Genomic DNA, 14,328 nt, shown 5'->3' with positions numbered 1-14,328 from the left:
GATTATTTCAGGGTTTATATTTTTCAAAACAATCTCAAATGTCTTGTAAAATGTTTGATTTTATTCTGATTTCATCATGCCATTTGTAGTTTACTGTAATGTATTGAAGCATTTAAATACAGCCAGTATAGGTTAGTAAATCTAATAATTACAGTGTAGTTGCCTGAACCCTGGTAGAAGCTGTCCCTGAAATCATAGATGAAAAAATGATTTTCCAGTGTTAAGGTTAAGCATAGACAGCATCGTCACATTTTAGAGACGGCTGCTTTGGATTGTGAGGTACCCAAGCAATTATATTTAGTATATAAGTGTGTCTCCAATCACAGTCAAAAACCTTCTTGAGATGGGCCTAGATAAAGGATGGAAACTTCTTAAATAGTAGCCCTACTATTCAGTTAAAATATTTGGACATTACAAATATCAATGATATTTCAATATTATGAAACAATATTCATATATCTGTATTTCCATGAAATACAAACCACTGTAAGGCAAAGTAGAATCAAATAAAAATCAGCAGTAGCTGTGGAATTCAGTATTCTTTTGCCGTTTGTGCTCGAACAGGGGACAATCCAGAGTGAACTACAGGCTTTGGGATGTGCTGATTTCACAGTATCCAGTTTTTTTTAAGTTAAAGTTAAATGTCATACCACAAGCCTGTAAAACAAAAACATATTATTTTAAAACTGATCTTGAATATGGGAATCCGTTCTTGTTTACCTAGAATGTAATGTTCTTCTCAGACCCGCGCTGTAGGTGGCGGTATGCACATGTAGTTGCTTCTCAACAAAGCCACCGAAGAAAAAGATTCTGCGATGGAAATATGGCTCATCTTTCAGCAAGACAACAATAAAAGTAACTTTCCTGAATGCCAATAACTGGTGAGTGGACTGCCATACGCCTGCAACTGCAACATTTCTTTTTTGTTAACTTACCTAAACAAAACAAAACAAAACACCGCATGTTTTTTGCGGTGATGTCACAAAATGTTTATTTACCACGGGTGCATTTTCTGTTTTTTTTTTAGTTTAGAAAAGTATGAAATTGCTTGGTGATGTTAAGATTGCATTGTCATTCGAGTAGTCTTAATAAAAATAAATATATAAAAAACGTCAAGTTCATCGTTCGACAGAGCACTTATATCTGCCTTTTTTGTTATAGTTCTGGTTCAGCCATCGGAGGGATTCATGTCCAGTTTCAAGAACAATCACTACAGCTGAATGAGAGCTTTAAATCTGTTCATCAAAAGAATAAGACTTTATTGAAATGGAGCAAAGTTTGCCATCTGCAGATGCAATCTCACAGCACTTCATGAGTGGATGCTTAAAAAGTGAAAATGGATTGCAAACAGACTTCAATCAGTCAGAAATAGAAATTAAAGTGGAACCTGATCAATATGACTCCTCATCGCTTGATGTGAATGAACTAGAAACATTTCCTCGTTCTCCTGGACATGTTAAGGAGGAGATTTTGGACCATGGCCTGCAAGTCTTACCAGATGGCCTAATGCCTCCAGTTGAGATGGATGAAGAGCTTGAAATCGCAACAAACTCACACACTTCTCCAGATAAACCAAACAGAAGAACTCGTTCATTAAGAAAAAGAAAAAAACATACAGACAAGCAAGGAAAAAGAAAAGCAACTAATGCATCAAGCCATACAATACGATGTCCAGCTAAGCAGAGTAAGAAAATGAGTTCTGATGTGTCAAGTGAAGGAATCAAATGTTTTATAATGCAGGGAAATGCCACACAACATCCAGAGAAATCAGGTAAAGCCAGAACAACCATTAAACAGCACAAAGAAGAGCGATTTATTTGTGAAACCTGCGGGAAAGAATTCCAGCGGTCAGATCTTCTCACAGATCACATGAAAATTCACAGGCGACAGAAGCCGTACACTTGTGATCAGTGCGAAATGAAGTTTGCCAAGCCCTCTTATTTGAAAATACACTTGCGTAGACATGCCGGTGACAGGCCTTTTCCATGTGACCAGTGTGAGAAGAGGTTTTTTGACATCTATGACTTAAGGGTGCACCAGAGAGATCACACTGGAGAGAGACCTTATATGTGCTCCGAGTGTGGGAAAGGTTTTAAACGCATTTACATACTTAACAAACATAAACGGACCCACTCAAAGGAGAAACCTTTCCAGTGCTCTGTGTGTGGTAAAGCATACAAATATGGGTACAGTTACAGGTTGCATATGAAAGACCATCTTGACTAGGATCCATAATGTGTGTCGGCATATGTTAACAACAAAAGGGTCTACATTTTTTATTCCTTCCTCAAAGGAAGATGATTTCCCTATGTAAAGTGTAAAATGTGCTTAAATTTATTGGATTTGAGCAGGTTTTTTTAATGTTCTTTTTTTTTATGTGGATTGAATCATTGATGAGTTTGTTCCACTCTTGAATCCGGCTAATGAAGTTGTCCAGTGATTTATAGTAGATCATATTCTTGCTTATTACATATCTTTAATGTTTTAAAAGCAGGTTTCTGTGACCTTTCTGTTGCAAGCTTGCATTAAAAATTAGGGGATTACAGCCTAAGTCTCAATTCTCTTTCTGACAATTTGTGTTTGAAGAAATGTTTCAGCTAGTTCAAAAGAATCAAATGTGGCAAATCAGTATAGAATTAACTCCTTATTTGTCAATGATATAAAGAATCAACACTGTAAAAACAAACCTTCATTGAATGACGTATTGATAGAATGGTAATGGTTTGGAAATAAATGTAATTTCGCAATTTTCTGTATTTCTATGTACGCTCAAGATTTTGGTTCTATGTACACTCAAGGTTACAAAAAACCTTTTTTTAATGCTTTTCTTTGCATTTCTTATTCTCAATAAGGCTGTATTTATTTGATCAAAAATAGTAAAAACTGATTTTGTGATATAATACATAAAAAAACCTGTTTTCTAATTTTAAAATATCATATATCATGTCTTCAGTGTCACATAATTCATCAGAAATCATTCTAATTATTATTTTTATTATTATTAAATCAATGTTCCACCCTTGTTCTGCTTAGAATTTATGGGCAAAGAGTTTGTTTTCAGGATTCTTTGTGGAATAGAAAGTTCAAAAGAACAGCATTTATTTAAATTCATTTAACAAACAATCTGTTTACAGACCTCAAACTTTCGAACAGTAGTGTGTATATATATCTAAAAAAAAAAAATTTTACTGGACATAATTTTATTTCAAACCTGTATGACTTCTGTGAAACTAAAAGAAGACTCCTCCATACAATGAAAGTCAATTCTGGACCCCACTGACTTTCATTGTATGAAAAAAAGCAGTTGAAATATTCTTCAAATTGTCTCATGTCGTGTTCTGCAGAAGAAAGAAAATCATACTGGTTTGAAATGACTTGAATTTGAGTAAATGAAAGAATATTCATGTTGGAGTGAGCTATTATTTTAACATTTCTCCACCAGAGGGAGGCCAATGCTGCACATTATGACCTCTCCTGATTTCACTTTTTAGTTTTGTTAAGTAAGCAAAGGCCCAGTTACAATAGAACTGTTCATAACTAAATGTTGACTACAAAAAGGTTATGTCTTTTTATATTAAAAGTTGCATCTTCTGAAAACAATTTTAAGTGTGAAATAATATGTATAGTGTATTGGATCAGATCGGTTTATACTGTGCAAGAGGAAAGAGAAAGTTGTGTGTGTGTGTTTAAGGTGGAATCATGTAAGTTAAATACTGTTGGTGCTAAAAGCTTAATTCACATCAATAATTACCATTGATACGTTGAATTTGCTTGTAAATTTAATGATTTCAATATAACTGTTTGTGCTTCTTGTGTTTATATTTTTACAGTTTTGTCCATGGTGCATCGAAAAGCTGAGGTTACAGCTTCACTAACAGAAGAATATGAATCCATTGCTGCCCCTGATTTAGAATCGGAGGTCTCTGATAGTGATGGCCCAGAAAGCAGCAGTGTCCCAGATGTGGCAGAGGGTCAGAAAACTGTCCTCACAGACTTTGAGTTCTCATCTGAGGAATCCTGTGATGAGGAGAGTGAAGATCGCTTGAGTCGATGGAGCAAAGGAGACTCTTATTGGAGCAAATATCCTCCTCAAAGTGACACTAGGACCTTCTCACAGAGCTGTCAAGGGCCCGCACAAGGGCCTTTACTGGTGACACCTAAAGATGCCTGGGAACTTTTCATAAGCGAAAACATCATTGATGAAATCCTGCAATGCACCAACTTGGGTGGACAGAAAGCAGCGTCAACAAAAGACAAAGTGTGGCAAAAGGTCACTAAAGAAGAGCTAAATGCCTTTATTGGTCTAAGCCTTCTCATCGGTTTGGAGAGAAACAGTGATGTCCCAGTACGGGAACTGTTTATGGATCCGTTACAGAACCCACTTTATAGAGCTACCATGTCTGTTGGAAGATATCAAGACCTTCACGGATGCCTGCAATTTGATGATAAGAAAACCAGAGTGCAAAGAGAGGAATCAGACCACATGACAGCCTTCCGAAATGTGTGGGACATGTTCCTGATCAACTGTAGGAAAAGGTTCATCCCCAGGGATTGTGTCACTGTGGGTGAACAGCTCGTGCCATTCAGGGGAAGATGCAAGTTTGTGCAACACTTGCCAAGACTCCCCGCCAGGTATGGCATAAAAATCTTTTGGATGTGCGATGCCGAGGTTCCCTACGCCATTGATGCTGTGATCTACACTGGCAGGCAGCCAGGAGAAGAGACTGAAGAGAACCTTGCAGAGAACACCGTTCTGAGGTTGTCCAGTGGACTTCAGAAAAAAGGTATTGTTTTTTTCTCCACAGCTTTTTGTGATTTGTAAGCAATAATGTGTTTCCTGTTTCCAGTATTAAGGCTCAGTAAATGTTTTTTTAATTGATACATTTTATTCAGGATAGGATGTATTAAATTGATCAAAAGTGACTGAAATTACAATCATAATATTGAAAATATATATATATATTAAATAAATGCAGTTCTTTTGGAATTTCGAATAATCTAAATAACAGGTTTCACTAGTAAAATATTAAGCAGCACAACCGGTTTTTTTTTTTTGAAGAAATGTTTCTGGAAATGTACTGGAGAAATGGCTAAAAATTAATCTTTGCCGTGACATGGATAAATTACATTTTAAAATATCTTAAAACAGAAAACATTCTATTTTAATTATAAAGTCGTCACCTTTTTTATATAGCGCTTTTTACAATGATAACAGGAAAATAATGCAACAAAGTTTGTTTCTAGAAGAAAATAGAGTCATAGTTCAGCTTAAGTAAGTCAGTGATGGTTCATTTTTGTTGTAAAAAAGTTATTCATTTAGTTAATTTATATATATAGCCACTCTGGAAAAAACCGTGATGTCATCATCCAGCTCAGTTCAGTTCTCATATAATGGTGTCAATGCAGGCAGATCAATAATATTTTTAAATATATAAATGTCCCAAACTGAGCAAGCCAAAAGCCAAAGGCGACAAAGGCGACATTGGCAAGGAACCAAAACTCCATCAGGTGACAGATTAGAGAAAAAAATAAAACCTTGGGAGAAACCAGTTCTCCTCTGGCCAACGAACGAACAGTGTATATTTAGAAAATTTTAATCGTTTTTCTAAATATTATATACTATGCACTTAAGATTCAGCAGTGGGGGAAACAGTGGTACAAGAAGTAGCCATTTAGCAGGAGGTTTGATCCAAAGCCACTATCTTTGAAACACTTTGGATTAACTGCCTTTCTCAAAAACACATAGTTCATACTAGTTTACTTCTTGTCGGGATCAAACCAGCATCCTTCTAGATACCAGCCCTGAGCCTCAAACACTGTGCCAGACCATCATTGTTTTTGTGTTACCTAACTATGTTGCTTTTTTATGTTTGTTTCTCATGATAGGTCTTAATATTACAATGGACAGCTACTTCACCAGTATCGCTCTGGCAGAGAATCTTTTTGAGAAAAACTTGACCATGGTTGGGACCGTTCACCAGAAGAATCCACACGTGCCACCGATTATGAAGCCATCCAAGTTACGAGCGCTACATACCTCTGAGTTTGGTTTTTGTGGCAATGTGTCCATGGTGAGCTATGTACCAAAAAGAAAAAAGGCAGAGATTATTTTAAGTACGTTGCATACCAGCGAAGCACTGAATGAAACAGTTGCTAAAAACAAGCCAGAGGTCTTTCAGTATTACAATCGCACCAAAGGAGGAGTCAACAATGTTCTGCAAATGGCCAACAATTATGCCTGCAAGCGCCGTACGAAGAGATGGACCATGGTGCTGTGGTATAACATGTTGAATATTGCCATTGTAAACTCCTACTCCATTTTCAATGCTCAGAACCCTAGCTTCATGGGAGGTGGTCACAACACCCAGCGGATGTTCATAAAAGAGCTAGTGAAAGAGCTTGTAGCGCCTCAGATTCATAGGCGCAGAGAAGAAAGCCATGGATTATCCAAGAACATCCTTGAGGCCATGGGGAGGTGTGGGGTACCCACATCACTGTCAGCTGTCACTTCTGAAATCCAACAACAGAGCTGTCAGAACAGAAGAAGAAAGAGATGCTATTACTGTCGATCTGTAAGAGACAGAAAAGTGAGCAGCTACTGTTGTGAATGCAGTAAACCTGTCTGCAGAGACCACAGTCACATAGTAGTGATTTGCTACCAGTGCATGCGTTAGCAGTTTCAATATGTCTATCTGTATTGATAATGAGTGGATTTTTGACAAGTTATATTTCTAAAAGATTTTTGAAGTAATATTGTTTAAAAGATTCAATGTGTATCCTACTGTAAATATGGGTTCTTTAACTATTTGAGTTTTAAATGAATTAATCTTTAATTGATTATCTTTAATTGCACAATGTAAATTTGACATTCGTCTTTTTATATACAATGTTGAATTAATTTATATTTAACAGTTTTATGGATTAAACTCGATTGAACATTGAATTATTTACCTAACATCTATTAGGCTACTGTTTGACGAATGCTATGCATGCTATCTAATCACGGGGAATAAGAAATATATATTCTTATCTATATATAAATAGCTGTTCATTTTAGATCAGCTATGTGAATGAAGTGCTCTAAAGTGTGCAAAAGGACAAGTCGAGTATATTAACAAACGCCACAAGGTGGAGCAAAAATCAGTTAGCGATTGTAACCAAGAGATACCTCAGGTGAGTTAATCAAATGTTGAAATAATCAGCCTGTTGTGTGAGTCTTTTAGATTATTTTGGAAACCCTCTAGTCCAGCAAAAATACAACCTTTATGTTCTGGATTTCTTTCTTTCTTATTATATTAATTATATAATACTTCTGTGCTTCAATATGGTTGATTAAATTCGATACAACTGTTCATTGTTAAACTAATATTTGATTTATCTGTTTTTCTCCAGATGTTTTTAAGGCACATTTTCTCTTAGGTCTGTTTGTGGGTCATCATCACTTAAGAATCTCACCCCTGTTGTTAAATAAACAAAACCATTTGCTTACAGCAGCCTATTGGCTTCCTTAAGGTGTTTAGTTTCACATATACCACTAACCTGTTCCATGTGAGCTGGTGTCAAATTGATTGTTTTGTGAAGGGGGATTTTCTAAAGTGTTTTAGTGGTTTTAATTCCCTTAATATTAAGTATAGGAGTAAAACACTTATATATCATTAAACGGCCCTATTTAAATGCTTATGAAATAGTGCTTTGCCAAAACTGTAGGAATTGTATATATTTACAAATCCTCACGTTTAAAACAATTTTAGGCTATATAAAACCACGAACTAAGCAATTTATTGAAAGAAGTTGCATTTTTAAATACGTTCCGTGATCAATATGAATATTCTGTTCAAATTAGCAAGTAGCCAGTAATCAACAGGTTGTCGCTATATACAAGCCCATATGTTAAACACCGGGTGTTGATTGGCTGTTTAAGACAATGACGCGCGCAGACCTCATATGCATATTCAATGAGTTCCTTGCTGGTACAGTGCAAATAAAGCGAGATAACGGGCCGTGGACAGCGGACTAAAACTTTTTATTCTGACATGTCAGAGCGATGACTTTAGTACAAATATAAACCTGGGACACGGATCCCAGCGACGGAATAGGGTCTGAGCTGGAAGAAGAGAGAGAAGCCCTGATTTTTTTTGGGTGTGGAAAACCGGACGCCGCATTCTCTGTAGACTCTGAACAAGTTTGCCTTTTCCAAAAGCAACATTGGAAGAGTAAAAGTTATAGTAACAACATGAGCTTGTTGTCTGCTATAGACACCAGTACCTCAGTGTACCAGCCTGCACAGCTTCTTAACTGGGTTTACCTTTCTTTACAAGACACGCATCAGACGAGTGCTTTCGATGCCTTCCGACCCGAGCCCAACTCTTCCCATCCGGACCTGAACTACAGCAAAACTCCTGCCAATGACCTGAGCTCCTCTCTCAACTCCAACTATCTCAACAACTTCTTTCAGCTGCAGAGAAATGAGGTAACTTGTTTTATGCCCTCCTACATTTCATTTATTTTGGAAATAAGTTAATGGAAATAACGGTCGACTGAAATAGGATTTATGTAAAGCGCAGTTGATGCATGTCTAATATAGCGCGCGACTAGTGTTGGTACCAACTTGGGTTACAAATTCTGTAGCAATACATTGATGCTTTGGATGATTTTTTTTTATTTTTTATTTTTTTTACGTAATCTCGTTTTTGTCATGGGTAACTTGTAACAATTATATTGTAGGCTAATATAATTAGGCTAAAATAGATGTAATTATTTATTTAGTAATAGGCCTACTATAAGCGTCCTTGAATATTTGAAAGCACACTAAAACCGTGCCAGTTTGCAGCTTTGCACACTTAGTTTATTGTTTTGTAACTGCACGTGGACAGCCAAATGTGGCAGCCATCCATGAAAGTATATTTTGATCATAAGACAACTTGCATTTAATTTGTTGCTTAATTTGAACAAGTAGACTCAAAAAAATCTGAACTCTCCGTTTAATTAAAGGGATACTCCACTTTAAAATGAAAATTCTGTCATCATATAGCCTACTCACCCTCATGTTGTTTCAAACCTGTATGAATTTCTTTATTGATCTTTATACATCTATTCATTGATGACAGAATTTTCAAAGTGGAGTATCCCTTTAATGCTTACTGATCTCTATAGGCCTAAAAATGTGGGCTGCCATAATTGAGGTCATGAATATGAAAGATGTTGCTCGTTTGTGATGTTTCTATAGTTGCTGAAGACATGACACTCGATCTGTATTATATTTTATAACGTAAAGGAAGTTGTTAATATAATCAGTGATCCTCTCTGAATGACTAGATCTGATTGTATTATCAAAACAGATTATGAGAAAAACATTTTAAGGAAAATTATGAACTAGGAAGTGTTTACATTTATAATAATATTATTATTATAATAATTATTTTAAGATTCAACTGAGATGCTACGTCCCATCTTGTAGGCTATGTTTGGGATTTTTTTTATAGATATATAAAAAAAATAATAATATATATATATATATATATATATATATATAAGTCAGGAATATGGGTGTGGTTTTCAATTATCAGTAAAATTAGGTTATGCTTTTCAGAGTAAATATAACGGTTATGACAAGTCTGTTGAATCTTTTTGTTCTCTTCAGGTTATTTTTCTAAATAAGACAATTACTTCCAGAAGCTTCAAACATGTAAACGCATTTTCTTTTTAATGATGTAATGACAGTGTTGTGGCTGAGGGAAACAAGGGAAAGTGTTGATGTTTAGTGGAAAGTTTGAGGAAGGGCAAAACTTTCATTCGTAATCAGAGTTAATAAAAACAGTTCTTTCTCTTTCTCTCCCTTCCCCCTCTTTTTTTCCTCTCTTTTCTTTTTCTCACTTGTGGAAGGCATAGAATGCTTTCAAAATCCCCTTATTACACACATTTCAATTTTATCAGAGTTATTTTTTCCATGTGAGGCCGAAAATTAATCTGTCTATTAAAATATTTTAAACTAAGGAAGAAGGTTGGAACTAGATTTTTGCATTATTTTTATTTGCATAACTTTTCTGAGAAAGTGTTAACTAGTATTGTGTGTGTGTGAATGGCAGTAGTACAGGCTAGTAGTAACCCCCTGACTCTCTCCAGCTGTGTGAAGGGGTGAGGAAAGATGTCCTCCACTGGTGTAAATGTGTGTGAGTGAGGGCCATATCCTTCAGGAGAGACATAGCCAAATTCCTTTCTGACAGCTACAATCAGTATTGCGGTTTCATTATTGTATAAAAGTCGATAATAATTCTATGAATGCATTCAGACGTAACTGCTGACATCGTAATTATTGTATTTCCATGACGTTTAAAGGGGTTGTTGACATTTAAAATATGGCTGTGCAGTTTAGTTTACTGTTTACAGAGAACTCCATACATTTCATTTGCATTTTCAGAATTTCTTGTTGATGTTTACTGTCTGTTGGTCATAACTCAGACAAAATAACAGTGCAGCTGGATGCTTATTTGTCTTGACACAGCTTTTTATTGGTCAATTTATTTTGAACATAAACACGTCTAAATCTTTCCAATTTCTTGTAACTCCTAATCTTTTGCAAGACACGCTCAGAATAAAGTTTAAAATTTAGGAGGAATTGGCCTGCATGTTTCTCATGGATTTCTCACCAAAAATTGATATGCAGTGGATTTGACCGGCCACAATGGAAAATGATTGCCACATGTACAGCTATATAAAAAAAAAAAATCTAATAAGGCATATTTGTTGTATCCAGAGTTGCTCTACCTGATGAAAAGAGACTAGTCTGAGAGATATATGCAAAAACTGTTTATTGTCCTGGCTTGCTGAGAACTAGATGACAGTTATCTGGACCTGCCACGTAAAGTTTCAGGACTGTCCAACATGAGACTTCAACAATAACATAACCTTCCAAACCGTAACCAGAGGAAGACATCACTCAAGCAACATCTTCCCATCCAAGCATTTGTTTCAGTAGCGTGTGTTTGACTATCTCTCAGTGGTTATATAGCAATCTGATTTGCAAATCTTAGACTGATGTACTTATCACTGACTTTAGTGGATTATGCCGCCTCAATTTAGGAACTGATTCTGAATTAGGAATCTCATTAATTAGTTAATATGCCTAATAGAGTTCCACATCACTGAGGACATTGTTTTTGATTATATAATCATATTTTCATTTTAGCTTTAGCCTATAGGATGGATTTAATTGAGAGCAGCATATTATTAAAGGGTTAGTTCACCCAAAAATTACTCATCCTCATATCGTAAGGCCTTTGTTCATCTTCTGAACACAAATTAATATTTTTGTAATGAAATCAGAGAGCTTTCTGTCCCTCCATTGACGGTTTACGCAACTACCACTTTCAAGCTCCAGAAAGGTAGTAAAGACATCATTAAAGTAATCCATGTGACTCCAGTGGTTTAACCTCAGTTTTATTAAGAGACACGAGTGCTTTGAGCAAAAAAACATAATTTACATTATTCACAAAATATTATTTTAAACGTGCATTCACGACAGCACCACGACACATTCATGTTGTGTTGACATGAGAGCTGACGTTGTTGCGTGAATGCACATTGGAGATGAATGTTTTTTAAATAATAAGTTAATTATGTTAGTTTTTTTGCACAAACAAAGTACTCGAGTTACATGGATTACTTTAATGATGTCTTTACTACCTTTCTGGGGCTTGAAAGTGGTAGTTGTGTTGCTGATAAGGGAAAGAAAGCTCTCAGATTTCATTAAAAAGATTTTCATTTGTGTTCCGAAGACTTACGGCTTTGGAACGTTATGAGGGTGAGTAATTAATGACCGAATTTAAATTTTTGGGTGAATTTACCCTTTAATTAAGTATATTGTTTCTTTCATTTTTTGCTTCTGTGTTCATATTGGGATAACTAATTTTTGGATTGTGGATGTCCTGTTATGTTCTGCAGGCCCTGAATAATGGTTTATACAAAAGCGTGTCCCCGTACGGCTCTCTTAACAACATAGTGGATGGGCTGAACTCTCTAACGGACCACTTCTCCGACCTCTCCCTGTCCTCTGAGCCACGCAAGCCCAGCAAGAGACCTCCACCAAACTACCTGTGCCATCTCTGCTTCAACAAGGGACACTATATCAAAGACTGCCCTCAGGTAAGCAGCCAGAGACACATGTTGCCTCATTGGCCTACTTGTCAAACAGGCATCTCTCTGTCTTTAGTCATGCGTATCTAGTTAATTCAGAGAGCTAGTGTGCTGAGCGTTGAGAGGTAACACAAGGCCACTGAGAAATGCTTTTTTCAAATATGGAAATCATCTGATTTTCTTTCTCGCATCCAACAGTGACATCAGTCGATAATAACAAAAAATGATAATCAGGGATATCACACATAAAATGTGTTCAGCAAGAAATGATGCGTGCAATCATTTTAGATACTTTTCTTAGCCCCTTTTTGCAGGTGATATTAGCCGTTGTTGTTCTTGGAAATGTAACTTAAAGCTTCATAAAGCAGTGGTTATGTATAGATTCAGGATAATATGTTTACAAGGCAACACATTTGTGTTCAAGTTAATGTGGTATGAATGGACTCAGTGAGACAAGAAATGCTGCAAAATTTAGAGATGCCGGAGTGAGAATGTCTTGTCTGGGGACAAGTTTATGATTTAAATGTGCTTAAATCCACAGTTTTACTAGGAAATCTATGGGAAATCATGAGAAACCACTCCCTGACCTTTAATTGTCTTGTTTCGACTATTGCAAGAGCATTCTCAGAGCGATGTTTACCCTCAGGACAAGGGGGGGGAAAAAAATCCATGCTCCTTTAAAAAACTATTTTAGTTTCACTTTTTAAACACGAACGAGTAGTTTTAAATGTCAAGCACTGTTTGAAGGCATATCAGAGAACTGGAGTTTTTTCCCTTGTCTTATCTTTCCTTTTCTTCATTCCAACACTGATTTCATGAATAAAAAATTGTTAAACTTGCAAACTTTCCAGAAACAAAGATAAAATGCAAGTGTTTGTAAAGGAGACAGTGTCATCTTTAATTTCAAGCCATTAGTGTTTTATAGTCTTTGGACACAGAGACAGGGTGAGGTTCTTGTTCAGGCCCTGAGCCCCAGACTCAAGTCAGAGCTGCATGGAATGGTAATGCAGACCAGATGTGGGATTAAAGTGGCAAACCTCCCTTTATGAAAGATGATGAGAGTTCCCTGCAGACTGCTAAAAGTCCTATCATGATAAAATATCTCCACTTCTTTGAGCTCGGCTCAGGTAATTTACAGACTTTTCCTCTGACGTTGTCAACATTGTGCACTGAAATACACTGATGTTTGTTTTTATAAGGGTGTTTGCTGTCCCTGACTGGTGATGGAAAATGTTGCTCATGTGCAATTAGGTTTATAACAGATTGAACCGTAGTTGTGTCAGTGTTATGATGTAATCATGGATTCATTTACGAAAACATAGCAGTCATGGTCATGTTATGTTGACTGTGATATAATTGTTATTGCCAATAAGTTAGCTATTTCAAACATCTAATGCTAAGGACCCCAAAATATGAGGATTCCGCTCCCTAAAATATACAAACTGTGCACATATAATGCACTTTATACATGAAATACAAATCTTTTCATGTATAACAGACTTATTTATACTGTGTGTAAAAAAAATAAGATGTTGATTACCAACATGATGTTTGCAAAATTAAATAATTGCCTTTATATTGTTACTGTACTGAAGCCGAAGCAAATTATTTAAATATTATCTTGACAATTTTGAGAATTATTATGTGGATATGTTTTCTACACACTATTAGAGTAATGCTAGATGTTTAAACCTGCAAATAGATATTTTCAATTCAATTCAATTTATATTGCGTGGTGTTCCAGAGCAGGGTTACACTTAACTTTGACAGCCCTAAAATACATAATAAAAAATATGACTTTTTTTTTTCCTCTCACATTTTCTACAACCCCGCTTTTAAAGTTGAAAAATCCCTGTTCTAAAGCAATGTACACTATGGTTAAGCTAAACAGCTTAGGAAAACAAATACTAAAAGAACAAATGTTAAGTTTTATTAGAACAAAACACAGCAGGCTATAAAACTAGCCTGAGACGGGTCTGTAAATCACCTTCAGAACTGTCGTGTTTTAAATTTCAGTTGCTTGTGTGAATGTCAGTGGAAACACTAGAAAAGTCCAGTCCCACGATAGTGTCCACACCTACTCAAGTCAACACTAATGCATTTTACCTCCCCCTGGAGTCTCACTTTCTGTGATTTACTTTCCATTTGTCATACGGCGCATCCACGTATTTACCCATCCAGATGCAATGATTCTCC

General features: G+C 36.0%; 2 protein-coding genes across 3 annotated transcripts in view; both read left to right on the top strand.

The window, feature by feature from the left end:
• Positions 1–788: 788 nt before the first annotated feature.
• LOC309486419 (piggyBac transposable element-derived protein 4) lies at positions 789–7,490 on the top strand. Of its 2 annotated transcripts, none has more exons than XM_082153720.1 (4): positions 789–881; positions 1,162–1,684; positions 3,831–4,784; positions 5,887–7,490. In XM_082153720.1, the coding sequence occupies exons 2-4, from the start codon at positions 1,267–1,269 to the stop codon at positions 6,672–6,674; spliced, it is 2,160 nt and encodes a 719-aa protein (XP_082009846.1). In that variant the 5' UTR covers positions 789–881; positions 1,162–1,266; the 3' UTR covers positions 6,675–7,490. The 2 variants fall into 2 exon arrangements, with proteins under 2 accessions (XP_082009846.1, XP_082009845.1); XM_082153719.1 differs by having other exon boundaries at positions 1,162–1,771.
• Positions 7,491–7,956: 466 nt separating this feature from the next.
• Positions 7,957–14,328, top strand: part of zcchc24 (zinc finger, CCHC domain containing 24) — a 47,497-nt gene continuing 41,125 nt past the window's right edge. The window contains exons 1-2 of the mRNA XM_082153722.1: positions 7,957–8,470; positions 11,941–12,141. Coding sequence (XP_082009848.1) covers positions 8,234–8,470; positions 11,941–12,141 — 438 coding nt within the window. The 5' untranslated portion in view covers positions 7,957–8,233. The remainder of the gene's footprint in view (positions 8,471–11,940; positions 12,142–14,328) is intronic.

This window comes from Leuciscus leuciscus (assembly GCF_965113295.1).
Source record: "Leuciscus leuciscus genome assembly, chromosome: 22".
In the NCBI taxonomy this organism is placed as follows: Eukaryota; Metazoa; Chordata; class Actinopteri; order Cypriniformes; family Leuciscidae; genus Leuciscus; species Leuciscus leuciscus.
This window is presented reverse-complemented; position numbering and strand designations above follow the sequence as displayed.